At 37.0% G+C, this 14848-nt stretch overlaps 1 protein-coding gene across 1 annotated transcript in view; it reads left to right on the top strand.

The window, feature by feature from the left end:
- LOC131035274 (dihydrolipoyllysine-residue acetyltransferase component 1 of pyruvate dehydrogenase complex, mitochondrial) overlaps nt 1–14848 on the top strand; it is a 199419-nt gene that overhangs the window by 52030 nt on the left and 132541 nt on the right. The window contains exons 5-9 of the mRNA XM_057966946.1: nt 6761–6810; nt 6975–7019; nt 7410–7483; nt 11526–11595; nt 11858–12274. Coding sequence (XP_057822929.1) covers nt 6761–6810; nt 6975–7019; nt 7410–7483; nt 11526–11595; nt 11858–12274 — 656 coding nt within the window. The remainder of the gene's footprint in view (nt 1–6760; nt 6811–6974; nt 7020–7409; nt 7484–11525; nt 11596–11857; nt 12275–14848) is intronic.

Raw genomic sequence — 14848 nt, 5'->3', positions numbered from 1 at the left:
TGGACTACGATTTTGAACATAAACAGCTGTCCTGCAAGCCTCTGCCCAAAGAAATATTTGAAGACCTTTGTTGAAATATAGCTAGGTCGTATCCCTTGATTGGGCCGACCTAGCTTGGTAAATGTTTGATGGGCCTTCTTATGTGATTATATTATGAAGCTTGTGAATGTTAAAGGGCATGCCCTATTTGGGTGCTCAACTTGTGTAACTTGTAATTGGGTCTGGCCCTAAATGGGCATTGTAACTTGTGATTCATGTTGGGCCCTAAATGGGTGATACAATGTAACTTGTTGATGTGATAGGGCTGACACTATAATATGTTACTTGTAATTATTATGGGCCAGACCCTATTTTGGGCGCCAACTTTAATACATTTGATTTATGCTAGCCGACTTGAAGAATTAAAGGTCAAGTCGCCTATAAGTACAAAGTACTTATCACTGTTCACATCATCTTTTAGTGAAACTATCTCTGCAATATATATGGCAGTGAACATCTGTAGATGCACAGCCAACACTGTTGGAAGCAACAACGAACACCCTTGAAGGTCAGCGAACCCCATCCGAAGGGCAGCGAACCTTCTCTTCTGACAACAGTCTTCACTTGAAGGTCAACGAACTGTCATTGAAGGCTATGGACATCATCAGCGAACTTCATCTTTGTGACAGCAACATCTGCAGATAAGTTCACTGCGTTTAGTTTGCTGATAGCTTCAAGTGTTGAAGCTCAACTGTAAAGAAACAATTGGTTATTGTTTAATAAAGATCTGAGATATTGTAGCTAGGTTTTTCACCTCCAAGAGGGAGGTTTTCCCAGGGTATAAGCGTGTTATGTGTGTGCTTTATTTTAGTTTGGTTTTCTGTTTTATACTGTTAATCTGATCACTAAAAACTAACAACCTTGATCGTGGATCATAGCTTTTGCTGCCTCAACAATAGACCTATTCTTTCTTTCAGCAATTCCATTTTGTTGAGGATTATAAGGGACACAAAACTCCCTCTTAATCCCATCTTCAATACAGAAATTTTGAAACAAACCAGAAGTATATTCACCCCCATTGTGAAATCTTAAAACTTTGATCCTCTTATCAGACAAATTCTCTACTTGAGCTTTGAACTCTTTAAATATAGACAACACTTCATCAAATTCTTTAGATTTCAAAAAATAAATCCAGGTCTTACGAGAGAAGTCATCACTGAAAGTAACATAATACCAAAAACCACTTAAAGAAGCAACAAACATAGGACCACACAAGTTAGAATGAATCAACTCTATAATCAGGAGGGGTCACTTCTTCAATAGATTTATTATGGTGGAACAACAACATGGACAACCCTGTTTTGTCCTTCATCTCTGGTTTTTCTTGAGTAGGTCTTATGGCTTCTTCCTCTCCTTGGTTTGAGGCTGTCGTACTCTGGCAAATAAGTTGTCAAGACTTACAGATGCTCTTGCTGTTGTTTTCTTTTCTATCCTGGTTTGCAACCATATAGTAGCTGTTGGTTGGTTGGAAGTGACTACGATTTGCTTCCCTTGCTCTTCAAACGCTGTCACTGACCCAATACTCATATTCTCTTGCTCATCCATAGAAAGAGGTTGGTCCTCAGCAATATCTTGCTCTTTTCCTTTGGTCAAGCTTTCTCCAATTTTACTTAATGGCTGCTGATATACTTCTGTTTCTTGTTGTTCTGTACCTCTGTCTATGTCTTCTTCTTTATCATCCGACCCCACACGTGGGATTTCCCCTTTCTCAGTCTCATTCATAGGATCCTCTAAGTCAATGATTTGTATCTCTTGTTGTTGGAAATTCGACTTGTCTAGGTTGGTTGTCTCTGCAAAGATTGATTCTATTTGCAGCACGGGAGGAGTGGGTAGGCGCTCTATGTCAGTTGCATCTCCTGCAACAGTGGAGTCCTCTTGAGAGGTGGTTGTAGTGGAGGGCCGCCTTATCTTTAGCTTCTTGCGGGTAGGAGCCTCAGGTGATGAGTTCTTCTTTCTTCTAGACTTTCTATATGCTTTGGGCTCTTTGTTGGCCTTTTTCTTCTTCTTTTTTCTTTGGAGCGCTTCTTCACTATCTTCGTTTCCTTCATCCCCTTGGGCTGCAACTTGTGCTTCTTCTTCACTTTCGAAGGATTGTGACTTGAGGCATCCCATCAGATTATAGGTAAACTTTACACCCTCACGCATTAGCTTTTCAGTCTATTGGTGTATCCAAGCGCCGATGTATCCTTTGAGCTCCCTCATTATCACCTCCAAACTGATGATAGGATCATGCGACCAATTGATTAAGGTTGGCAAGCGATCCTTGACAAAATCATAGATATGATCTTGTAGACAATCTCCATCATCGTCCATCTGGTTAGGGACTCGTGCATATTCGTATAGCCTTATTTGATTCAAGCTCAACCAGGAACACTCCCTTTTCCGGACCTCAAAGTCATCGTTGCAACTGGTCAAATAGTCCTCTATGCTTGCCTTGTGCCTATAATGTCTCCCATAGGCCTTTCGTCTTAGCCCAATAGGATCAAATCTCTTCCTAATGGTGTGCTCTGTAAACCATATGTTGCCAGTTCCTCCACTGATTGATTTGCTTGGGCAGCGGTTTTGACATACACATCTCTGTTCCCAGTGGTCATTGGGAATGACACCCCTATGACATTTTTGGCTCTGAGGATCTTCCCTGCTGCACCTTCTTGTTTGGTCACTTCTAGGAGGACCAATTTGTGTGGGGTACTTAGGGAGTCTATATGGTGAGCCCTCAAATCCAAAAATTCTTAAGTATGTGACTTTGGGAAACTATATAAACTAGGCTCCATATTGCTTCACCAATGCTATTGTTTGTTTGGATAACCTGTGCTGTAATCCCTCTTGCATTACCGTGACCATCCGCATGGTGAAGGCATCATTCACCCTCTCATACTGGCCCATTGCATATGCTGCGTTATTCCTTTCCCTTTGGCCAATGTTGTGATAATGCAGCTGGGGGTAGCATTCATGTACCTTTATTTGCCTCTCCCCATTCCCAATCTTGCCAAGGCGAATCAGCACCATAAGCCTGGAATGTCGAGCTAGCATGTACACCACATAAGAGGACACGGTGACAATCTTTTTCTCTACTAAGTGCACCAACTGCTCATGGATGTTATCGTTGATTATCTATGCCCAATCTAACATGAGTTTGCACCCAAAGACCTCCTCTACATAGTAAAGCATCCATTCCTCGAACATGTTCGAGTGGGATAATCACATGACTTGGCTGAGGAGGGTGACCATATCCCCATATTCTTCATTGCACTTTTGTAGATCTTTTTGGGGATCTTCGTATTGTGAGGTCTCTTTTCCCTGAACTGGTTGTCATTCATCTTGTTCTTGCACTTGGTTGGGCTTTGATCATACGAGTTTTGGGCCTCCTCCATATGCACAGGGATGCCAAAGACCTTTGTGAGAGCTTGGGGAGTAAAATCAGCTATAACCATCTCATTGATGAAGACTACCCTTTCTGATGGTTTGTAGTGCTTGGCGCACTATACGATCAATTCATAATTCTGGATAGCCTGTGGGAAACTGGCAGCTAAGTCTATCCCGCTCTGTACCATCATCCGTGCCCTCCAAGTTGTATTTGGGCCATACATCCTCTCCTTGAATTGCTGGATATCGATGTGCCCAAAATCTGTATCCCCCACATTCTCCCACTTACTTTGGATTTTGGACTCCCGCAACACTCCCTGGTATTCATATTTCATTTTATCTACCTTGCGGGGATTCTCTACTTTAGATGTCTAGGATGTACCTGGTGCCTTGGGTGCCTTGGAAGAGCTGGTTGCCTTAGGAGGCATTTACCCTACGCACATGGACGCGAATTACAATGTATTTTTCGAGGATTAAAAATAGGGGTCAGCTTGCCAAAAACGGTGTTAGCACATAAGTATTAGCACAATGATGAAAATGATTCAAATATAAAGCGTATGAACGCAAAGAGGCAGTTTTAAGTGTTTAATTGATAGTTTCCACAAGCAACAATTACCAGTTTCAGGTTTGGGGTATATTTCAGGACTTAAGCAAAATTTTGAAATAGAGTTTGATATGCATTATGGTGCAAAAACACGAATTTTGACAAAACTTGGTGGAAAGTTCGGAGTTGGGAGGTTTTTGGGGACAAGCCCTAATTTCATTTTTTTGTACCAATCCTGAATTGTGCCAGAAAGGTGATTTTGTAGTTTTGTTTGCAGCAGCTGATTTATTTGTGCTCAACCTAGGGTTTGGTTTGGGTTAGTTCTAAATAAGATTTCTAAAAGATGCAACTATAGGTGCTGGTTTTAAGACTAGGGTTTGATTTCAGCATTTCATCATTAATTTCATCAAATACAAACTTTAAATTGTTTTGCCATTAGACAAAAAAACATACCTGGGGGGGATTGATATGCTTTGGCTTATTTACTCCTAAAAATATTTTGCTCCCTTGCAAGGTGATCCTTCCACGTTTTTGAAGAACAACGATTTGTATTGGTGCTATTCTCTGCGTTTTGTAAGGGTGACGTGGTTTCATTATGAAACGTTTTTGCGTTTCCCTTTCTTAGCAACGCCCTTATGCTGGGATGTTGCACCTCTTTCTGCAACACCTTTGGCAAAACCTCCTCCTTAAATGGCACAGATGCGATTTTCCCTCCAGGTTGGATTTGAAGAGCTCAAGCTAGCTTGGGCGATACACCTTGGACAAAATGTTAGTAAAAAAATGATTCTAAAATGTTTTTTTTTTCTGGCATTTTATCCATGTTTGAAAGTCATGTTAGAAATAACATTACACTTAATTCATGGGCCTTTTTAAAATTTCTTTTGATTGGTTAAAATGAAGTTCGGGTTTTAAATGCTTTAAAACAAACTTCATTGTTTTTATTGGCCTAAGAAGGGTCAAAAACCAAAAGCATTTTACTTGGCCTTGTTAGAAAAGCCGACTTTGGCTTACGTTTTTAAACATTGGCTTCTTAAAATGTTTCCAAACAAAATTTGGTGCTTTTTTTGGTATTTTCCTTGGCCTAGGAAGGGTTGAAAACAAAATGATTTGAGTTACTTGCCAAAGCCGAGTTTGGCTTATATTTTTAAAACTTTGACTTTTTAAAGCACCTTAAAACGAAATTCGATGTTAATTTCGGTGGTTTCAATCATTTTGGAAATAAAACGTTTGTTTTGTTTGGAAAAAACACCGAATTTGGAGTCATGTTTCACTTAAAAATTGACCTTTTAAACACTTGAAAGGTGAAATTTGGAATTAATTTTGGTGTTTGCAAGGGCATTGGGAACAAAACGTTTTTATCTTTTTGCTATCAAAACACCAAATTTTTTGAAGTTTGGTTTTAAATCATAACTTTGAATATCCTTTGGCCCCCATTTCCTCTGTATTATCTCAGGCGTTTTCAACCACATTCGCAATAAATCACTTGTATCATTCTGCCTTCTCTTCACCAAGTTTTGGAATGACATTTTTAGACATTGGCTTGTAAGCATTCTAAGGCAAAAGCTTGGGTACTAGCTCGGTGCTTGCGGGGGGGGTTGATAAAAATAAGCCAGGTCCACGTTGGAAGGCAAATATCAAGGCTTTCATCGAACTTTTCACATCTTTGCGAGGACTTAATCTCTTGAGACGCTTTCCAGAATTTGGGGGGGGACTATGGTAAGTCTCAGCTCAGGTTTGGCCTTTAAAGGCTGGTCTTCCCCCTATGGTGATGTTCAAATTCCCAGGCTCATTCTATGGACATACCTTGATTTGGTTCTTATCATGCTCCAGCTTTAAGCTCTCTCTCAAACGGACATAAATTATTGCAGGACCTCAACGAGGTGAACAAAGGGAGGGGAGCCCCTGTTGGAGACGGGGAATGTGTGCAAGGCACAACACTGTCTACTCAATTCTGCATTCTCCGCCAGTGTCATCTGATGTGCTGCTTTGTTTGACAAACTTGCTTCGGGTATGAGGTCTATATGATGGCTGATACTCCGGATTGGTGGAAGTTCCTCTGGAATGTTCTCTGATACAATGTCCTCATGCTCCTTCAGTAATTCTGAGACCTTGTGCGGTACTAGAAATTGAAACTACATATTGAATCTTGCTTTCATGTTTAATGCATTAGGGATGAGTTAGATGAGATTAATTGGGTACCCTACACTAACACAACTGATCCATTTTGGATCGTTAATTGGTCAAAAATTTGTCTGGAAGTGGTTGTACCATATATTCAAATCATTCTGCTTATTAGTATATCAATAATGAACTTTAATAAATGTATTCTGCATAGTCACTTGGAGACATGTGGTTGTGAATATTGTTACGGGAGTGCCATTTTAAATCAGGCAAGATGAATAAATAAACAAGAGTAAGGCTATATTATATATAAATACAGTAAGCAGAAAACGTGGGTACAGGCATAGGGGCAGTGTTGTTGCTCCTATACTGGTGTCTCTTGGTGTCTATTGTATTCTGAGTTCTCCAGCTGTGAGCAGTTTTGGATCAGCAAATATTGGAAACACTAAATTCTGTATATAATTTGGTTGGAATAATTGGTTTCTTATTTATGCTGTTTACTTATAAAATGTTGTCTTAAATGTGCTGTCATTACTAATAATGTATTATCAATTTGAATCATTGAAAAAAATGAAATTTGTCAACAACTTTAGTAATCTTCACAGTTGTGTTATGAAGAAATCTTTAATGTAGATAATTCTAAAAGATTCTTACGTTCACTAACTATTTTGTTTGGATGGAACATTGCAGAACTACCTATCCATAGTGTTCTGCAAATGCCAGCTTTATCCCCAACAATGGTATGAACAAAACAATTAAAGGCAGTAAGCAATTTAAATGGCCTATAGAAATAACTTTGATGAACAAAACGTGCCTATGCTTGCAATTCCTGTCTGATAATAGGCTTGATCTACACATGAGTATGGCTTTCAGAGTTTGTTACAATATTTGATGTTTCCTGCAGGATAAAGGGAATATTGCTGCATGGAAGAAGAGTGAGGGAGATAAGGTGAGTTAACTTTGTGCTTTTCTGTGCTGTTAAACCATGTCTTTGTCGAGTTATCTTCTGGATGAGCTAACTTAACTTTAATGATAAAGAGTTCTTGTCGAGCAATTTTACAGTTTCTCATTTACACCTTATAATCATTTATGATTACCTGCATCCAAAACACATTAATACCAGTCACAAAGCTTGCGAAGTTGAAGTGGCGATCTCAGATTTGTACTGATATTTGTTTTTCTGACTCTCACTTTTGGCTTGCCAAGTTGTTTTGAAGTATGTGTTGTTTTAAGTCTTTGCGTTGCTGAGTTCATTCCTTAATATTACTTGGGGAGTGACTTATTCTTTCCTATTCTCAAGTCTTTGCCTAACATAGATTGTGTTCTGGAATGGTTCCAGATAGAACCAGGTGATGTCCTTTGTGACATAGAGACGGATAAAGCAACACTTGATTTTGAATCACTTGAAGAAGGGTATTCCACTATCTTTTTTATTGAATTTGATCAATCTTGTTTTTTGTCTTTGCAATTGGGACTGCATTCTCAATCTAGTATGCATTTAGTGGGGCAATAATTTAAAGAAATAAGTGACATTTAGGTCTTTTGGTTGTTGTGTACTAGAATTTGACATGGCTTCAGAAGTGAGACTGAATTCTTTCAGATTTTCTTGGATAGTCTTCTAAGTTATTAATGAATTTCGTATTTATTGAAAGTGGTTTCATGCACAATTGATTGAAAGTGGTTTCATGCACAATTGATGGGAATTTTATTTATTTTAAGGTAATCTATGATGGTTAAGGAGATTTCAAAATGTAAAGCCAAGGAAATATCATCTTACTAGGGTGAATGTCTGCAGCTTCATGTTCGGTATTTCATAATTTAATAACTCTTTAGTTTTTGTAGCACTCCCAAAGTGGTGTGTCAAGAAATCTCAGCTAAAAACATGTCTTTAGGGTTTTGCCTCTGGGGTTTGTGGCATATTTGGCCTGTTAGTCTAGCAAAAGCAGAATTCTTTTCTGCAATTTTTTTTATACCACTAAATACTGATAGAAATTTGATTTTTTTTGTTAAAAACAATGACCATGCTATGGTGATCAGAACTGATATTTATTTATGTTTCTTTGGTTAGTAATGTTTCTTTATTCCTCAAAGGGATTATTTGATTCTAGGAAATATGTAGACATTAATGATTGTCCCAGACAAAAATATTAATGGAAATATTATTTAAAAACCTTTGCAAATACTGTTCTGTGTAGAATAATCGCTCATAATACTAGAATTGAAAAACTAGAAATATGCCCCCTTTGGCACATTCAAACAACCTAGGGAAGAAATCCACTGCGCCAGCCTTGTCATCCGCATTAATGACATCCTTTGATTTGTGTGTAGAGTGGAGAAGAGGAATGGTGACCAAACCTCAACCACCACATTAATGCTGTTATCATCCTCCAAGTTGCAAGTACACGTAAATTTGTGCCCTTAGTTTTGAATAATGTTTTTTGGGTGGGGGAATCTCCTCTAGAGAATTTGCATGGTCAAACTAGCCATTAATGGCTCTCTTGGTCATGCGGGAGGTGGGTAAGGTGAATAATGTAAATAGGCGGGAATGTTAGAACTAGGAGGTCAGGGGTATTGCATGACTTTAAGCATTTATAATGGATTGAGGATGAGGCATATTGGTATGAGTAAGTCCAATTCTTTGACAAGGCAAGGGAAAGGGATGCTGGGATGGATAAGTCTGATAATTCAATAGGAATAGAGGAGAAGTTGAGTTGGGCAAAAAGGTATGTTAGTTTGGTAAAGTGCAAAAGTTTGGCGGGAACCAAGGATAAGTTGGACTTAGATGAAAAGGCATGTTTGACACTGAACTCTAAAAGTTTGACAACCTGCAATCACTTAGAGATATAATTTTTTAGACCTTTGCTGCTTTTGACACATGGGCAGGCATCTAGGGGATGACCATGAATGATACTTAGGCCTTGGTGTAGTTCATTGAAGATGGGGATAGGTCCTTTGTTCCACAAACACAAATTGATTGAAAAGGAGACATCACACTTTAAAAGTACAATCAAGAACTGACATTGGACATTGTGAAGAGCTAGAGATTATTTATTTAGATATGATATTCTGACTAGTAGTCTTGATATATATATATATATATATATATATATATATATATTGAAAAGGAGACATTACATTCCAAAAGTACAATCAATAACTGATATTGGACATTGTGAAGAGCTAGAGATTATTTATTTAAATAGGATATTCTGATTAGTAGTCTTGATATATAGATATGTGTGTATATGTGTATGTGTATATATATGTATATATGTATATACACATATATGTATATATACACATACATATATAATATTTATATGTATACATATTTATATGTATAACATATACATATATGTATATACATATATATTATATATATACATATATACATATACATATGCATATATACATATATATATATATATATATATATATATGTATATATACATATAAATATGTATACATATATATGTGTGTATGTATATATATATGCACACACACAAACACACACACACATGTACATATATGCATATATACATATATGTATATATTTAGAAGGAAAGAAAGAAATCTTGATAGATAGAAAGAAAGAAGAAATTATATTAATGGCCATGGGTGACCTAAAGTAGGTAAAATGGACTTGAGAGTACATCGATATACAATAGAAAGTTCTAGGAAGAGAAAATCCTAGAGAGGCCCAAAATGGGGAAGGGACAAAAACAATACAGTTGCATAACACAAACACATATGATCAAGAAACCAATACAAATAGCCAAGTAGGGGGAACAAGATCCCAAAGAGGATAAGATGAGTAGTATTAGAGAGATAGGAGGCAAGTCTTATTGAATATCTTTGTTTGGGCCTTAAATGGAGGAGTCATTGGCGTCATTGTTGATCATTGTGAGAGGATTGATATAAGATCTGATAGTGCTCATTGGGGAGTGTCTATGGCTAGGTTGGCCAAGTTGGGGGATTCCAAGAGGAAGCAAGGCACTCCCTCTAGAATCACTTCTAACATCCAAGGTTAATGCAACTCTTGTAGTAGTGAATATGCTTATAATATGCATTTGTCCTTGTGGCTGGGATGATTGGAGAAGAGTAGATCTAATATTAAGGAGTTGAGTTGTGCCATTGAAAAGAATCAAAAACATCTTTTTGAGGGAGAATGTCTTGGAGCATTTGAGTAGAATTGATAAGCTGTGAGAAATGCTGTCTCCTAGGCCTATATATGTCTTTCTGTGAAGTAGTAGCATCCAAAGGCTGTTTAGAGACATTGGTCTCCTAGATGGACTGGAAGGAGGAGGTGATAAACTAAGGGAATCTAGGATTCTGATATCCCGTGCAAAGATCTATGTTAAAGGGTGATGTTCCCCAATAGATAAAGGGCTAGGAACTGCTGTATTTGATATCTGAAGAAAATAGAGAGAGTATTTATTGAGTCTTTGTAGAGAGGCAGTGGTATCTTCCGTTGGATCTCATAGTAAATAGGGAAGATGAGTTCTCTGCAATCTCCGCCTCTTGGAGGGAGCAGAGATGGAAGATTCAGTGCTAGTGAAGAAAAAACCTTAAAGCTACATTAATGAAAATTGAAGGAAGCTTTAAAGATGCATTTATGAAATACTTTCCTTAGGGAGAATTAAAGAATGAATTGCCATGCAATATCACAACTCATTTATATGCTAACGAACTTAAGGAAAATTTAAATGGACCAGATGAAAAAGAATATGAATGCCATGGGGACACTTCCAAGAAAAGTACATGTATAATAAACTTTAAAACAATAAAAAATGATTAATAACTTGGAAAATAAATGTTTTTGATAATCTATATAATGGCTATGAATGGAACTGACGAAAGCTGAAGCAAGAAAAAAAAGTTAGGCTTGCATTAACTGCATCTGCAAAATTATTATGGGCATAGGAAACTTTAAGACAAAGGGGCCGTGTCAGATTGATGCTAGAGGAAATTCAATACAGTGTGGTGGTCTAGAATCTAACAAATCATAACATAATATGATGATATTAATTAACTTATTCTGCAATTCGTTGCACTCGCTGTTTGGTTGACTCTGGTTATTGCTAGAGAAAACTCAATAGAGTATGGTGGTCCAGAATCTGTACAAATTTTAAGATAATTCTGATTAAAAAATTCAGCAATTCTTATTCATTAACTGTTTGGTTGATTCAAGTTTTATCATGGTTATGGACATGCCTTTGAATTTTCTCTTTCATTATGGTAAATTTAGAATTGAAAAATCTTTTATGGCGTGCTTAGGGAGTGTTGAAATTCATTTGTTTTCTTTTCTAATTTTTAATGAATCATGTGTAATTGATTCTATCGTCTTTACTGAGTGACCTACCATGGCTTCTGGTATGTACATGACTTAGGGTATTTGAAAGAATGTAATTTTAATTTTGATATGGAATTCTAATGATTAATTTGGAGCTTGCAGGTATTTGGCTAAGATACTAATACCCGCTGGTTCAAAGGATGTATCAGTTGGGCAACCTCTTGCCATAACTGTAAGTTCTTAGCATGCATTCTGCTGCCGCATAAGTTCTTGCTCAGTAATAGTTAAAGAAAATTTGTTTTCATTTATTAGAAATTAATATACAGTAAAGCACTTACTGTCCACATATCTATATATCAACTTTTATTTTTCATTCAGTGTGACATTGATATATATTTTTCGTGCAATCATATTTATTATTTGGTATGACTTAATACTTTTGCTTCTTTCTTGAGAGCAGATTGGACAGAAAATGACAAGGTCTATGGCTGCAGGTAGAGAATCCAGATGATATTCCTAAATTTGCAAATGGCTTAGCCAACCAGTCTTCTTCTCAACATGTAAAGAAAGATACAACTGGACAGAAGACAGCACAAAATGAAGGAGGAGTACCACAATGGCAGACTCATAGATTTGGTCCATCAGTAAGGAGGCTTCTTGCTGAATTTAAATTGGATGCATCATCACTTAAAAGCACAGGTCCTCATGGGACGCTCTTGAAAGGAGATGTTTTAGCAGCAATTAAGTCTGGAACAGACTTAAAGAAATCTTCAGATGCATCGAAATTACAAAAACCAATGGGCCTGCCAAAAGATGAGAAGGTGTCAACTTCACAAACATCTTTGCAGTTGCCCTTGCATGTGGAGTCGTCTGGGCTTCATGAAGACATACCGAACAGTCAAATTCGTAAGGCAAGTTTCGCCCTTTCTACCCCTTTTAATCAAGTCTTACATTTTAGGAAGATTTTCTAAATGACTATTTCAGTGCCTGATAATCAGCTAAAAAGAAGCTGTTGATTTTATCATCAGAAAAATGAAAGTTAGTACATGAATTCAAAGAATGCAAAATGATGGGGCAAATAACATAAGTAAAGCCTAATAACATAGCATGAAGAAATAAAACAATTTATATGATAAGAAGAGCTTACCCTTGTTACATAGCTTTATATGATCCTGGTGCCTGTCTATTAATTCAGAACAATTTCTCTACATTTCATTAAGTCCCAGAACATATTAAAACTTTGAGGAGGTCTTTCATACCAAGGTGCTTGCCAGCATATTCCATAAATGTCCTTGAAATTATAAACATACAACAGGAAATGAAAGCCACTCAGCTCCATAGCTTCGCCAAACTATGGTGTTTTTCCATTTCATGACAGTTCATCAAGATCATCCCCTTATGGTCTATCGTTAAAATATAATAAAAAGAGCATTCTCTCTATGGATTCAATTTCCTCATGTTTGTTGAATTTTTCAGTTCCATAATCAGTTTTCTGCCATATTGATTTGCTATGTTAGCCACATGATCTGCCAACATGTTGACAGATCTCATAACATGGCCATGACTTATAATCTCCAAACTATATCCTGAAATAATGCAATTGGAAGGGTTTTGCTGTTGGTAATACGGTACCCATTTAGTTCGCTATTAGGTCTTAGAGAATCTTGCTAGAAGGTGTTAGTTGTCATAAGATCTACCCATTTAGTTCGCTATTAGGTCCTAGAGAATCTTGCTAGAAGGTGTTAGTTGTCATAAGATCTTATCTTTTGGCATTTACTTCTTGTGTCCTAGATTGTAATTGTCAAGTTAGTTGTCTCATAACAGAGGATTAAGACAAATGTCATAATCTTGCCTGGTCTTATCTCTCAATGCTGTCTTTATAAGAAAGACTTCTTTTGTGCATTTCATATCCAAAACAAGATATCGTTGGAAAGTTGGCTCAATGTACTTTGTAGTGGAGCAGGTAGGTTTTCTAAATTCTGCTGTTTGGTGTTAGTAATTGCTGTTTGAAGTCAAATTGTCTTTTTTGGCTCTCAAGATAATACCTTTTTGCCACAATCTTCAATTTTCATGATTCTTGCGACGTTGGAAAGGTACTAAGGAGCTCTTTCAAGCCATTCATGCACTTTTTCTAGATTCAGTTCCAGATATATTTTATTTTAGTTCTTGCCTTGATAATTTCAGACATGTTGGCATTTAAGAAGGTGCTGTTTTGATCAAATCACATCATTTCAGCTCCACATCATACATCAATCTCTTGTTGCTTCAATTAGATTCCAAGGTTTCTCCATAGAGAGTTTTTCACGGTTCCTTTGTAGCAGGACAATCAATCCATTTTTTGTTGCTTCAATTATATTCCAAGGTTACTCTATCGAGAGTTTCCATTGTTTCTGTGCCTCAAATTAATGTTGTCTTTGTTGCTTCAATTAAGGTTCTAGTGTTTACTCCAAAGTGTGCTTCTAGTGTTCCTTTGCAGTAGGTTATTACCATTGTTTTGGGGGGGGGGATTTATATAGTCTCTCCCTTTCCATGATATGGAGGGATAATTCTTTGTATATTTGTGATGGATGTAATCCTTAGGGGTATCATTCCACCATCTTTTGCCACTTGCTTTTATTTTTTCTCTTTTGGAGAAGAGTTTTGTCCCGTTGGGTTTTTGCCTTTTCTCTGTTTGTGAGAGGTCACATTGTAAATGAGTACCTAACATGGCCCAATAGCTAAGACTTATATTAATCTTTACGTTTTGCATCTTTTGCATAATAATATACTACTTCCTAAGTTGCATTTAAGGGGGAATGTTGGTGTGAATAAGGTATTTTACCTATCTAGCATATTAGTAGGTCCTATTCGCATGCTTAAGTTAGATCCTAGGGAATCTTTCTAGAATGTGTTAGTTGTCATAAGGTCTTATTTCATCTTTTGGCACTTTCTTCTTGTGCCTTAAGTCATTTAATATTTGCCAAGTTAATTGTCTCATAACTTAGGATTAAGACAAATGTCATAATCTTGTCTAATTTTATCTTTCAACATTGTCTTTATAAGCAAGATATGTTGTGTGCATTTCATATACAAACAATTCAAGTCTCAAATAGTCAAACTTCAAAATACAACTACGCCTTATTTAGGCTATCAATATCAAAAGGCACAGTTTGTGCCATTCTCTGGTTGAAGTGGTGGTTCATCCAATGGAATCTTGACCAATCTCGGTTGCACAACCTCCTCATTACTTTATGTAACATCTTTGGGATCAACATGTAATGTCTCCTACTAGGAGGCTGCTTGTTTCCCAATGAATCAACACACATTACTATACATTGTTACGCTTCAATTCATATTTATTAAACTATTACATGAATTAGTATTCATAACACATTCAACATTCATTACATTAAGTCCTATCTTTGCTTCTTTCCTAATCCTAATGAGGGATGGGGACTTACTGTCATAGGGTGCTGACACCAACTACAAAGAGGCTCCTTCAAGGC

The sequence above is a fragment of the Cryptomeria japonica genome, chromosome 9 (genome assembly GCF_030272615.1).
Source record: "Cryptomeria japonica chromosome 9, Sugi_1.0, whole genome shotgun sequence".
Classification (NCBI taxonomy): Eukaryota; Viridiplantae; Streptophyta; class Pinopsida; order Cupressales; family Cupressaceae; genus Cryptomeria; species Cryptomeria japonica.
This window is presented reverse-complemented; position numbering and strand designations above follow the sequence as displayed.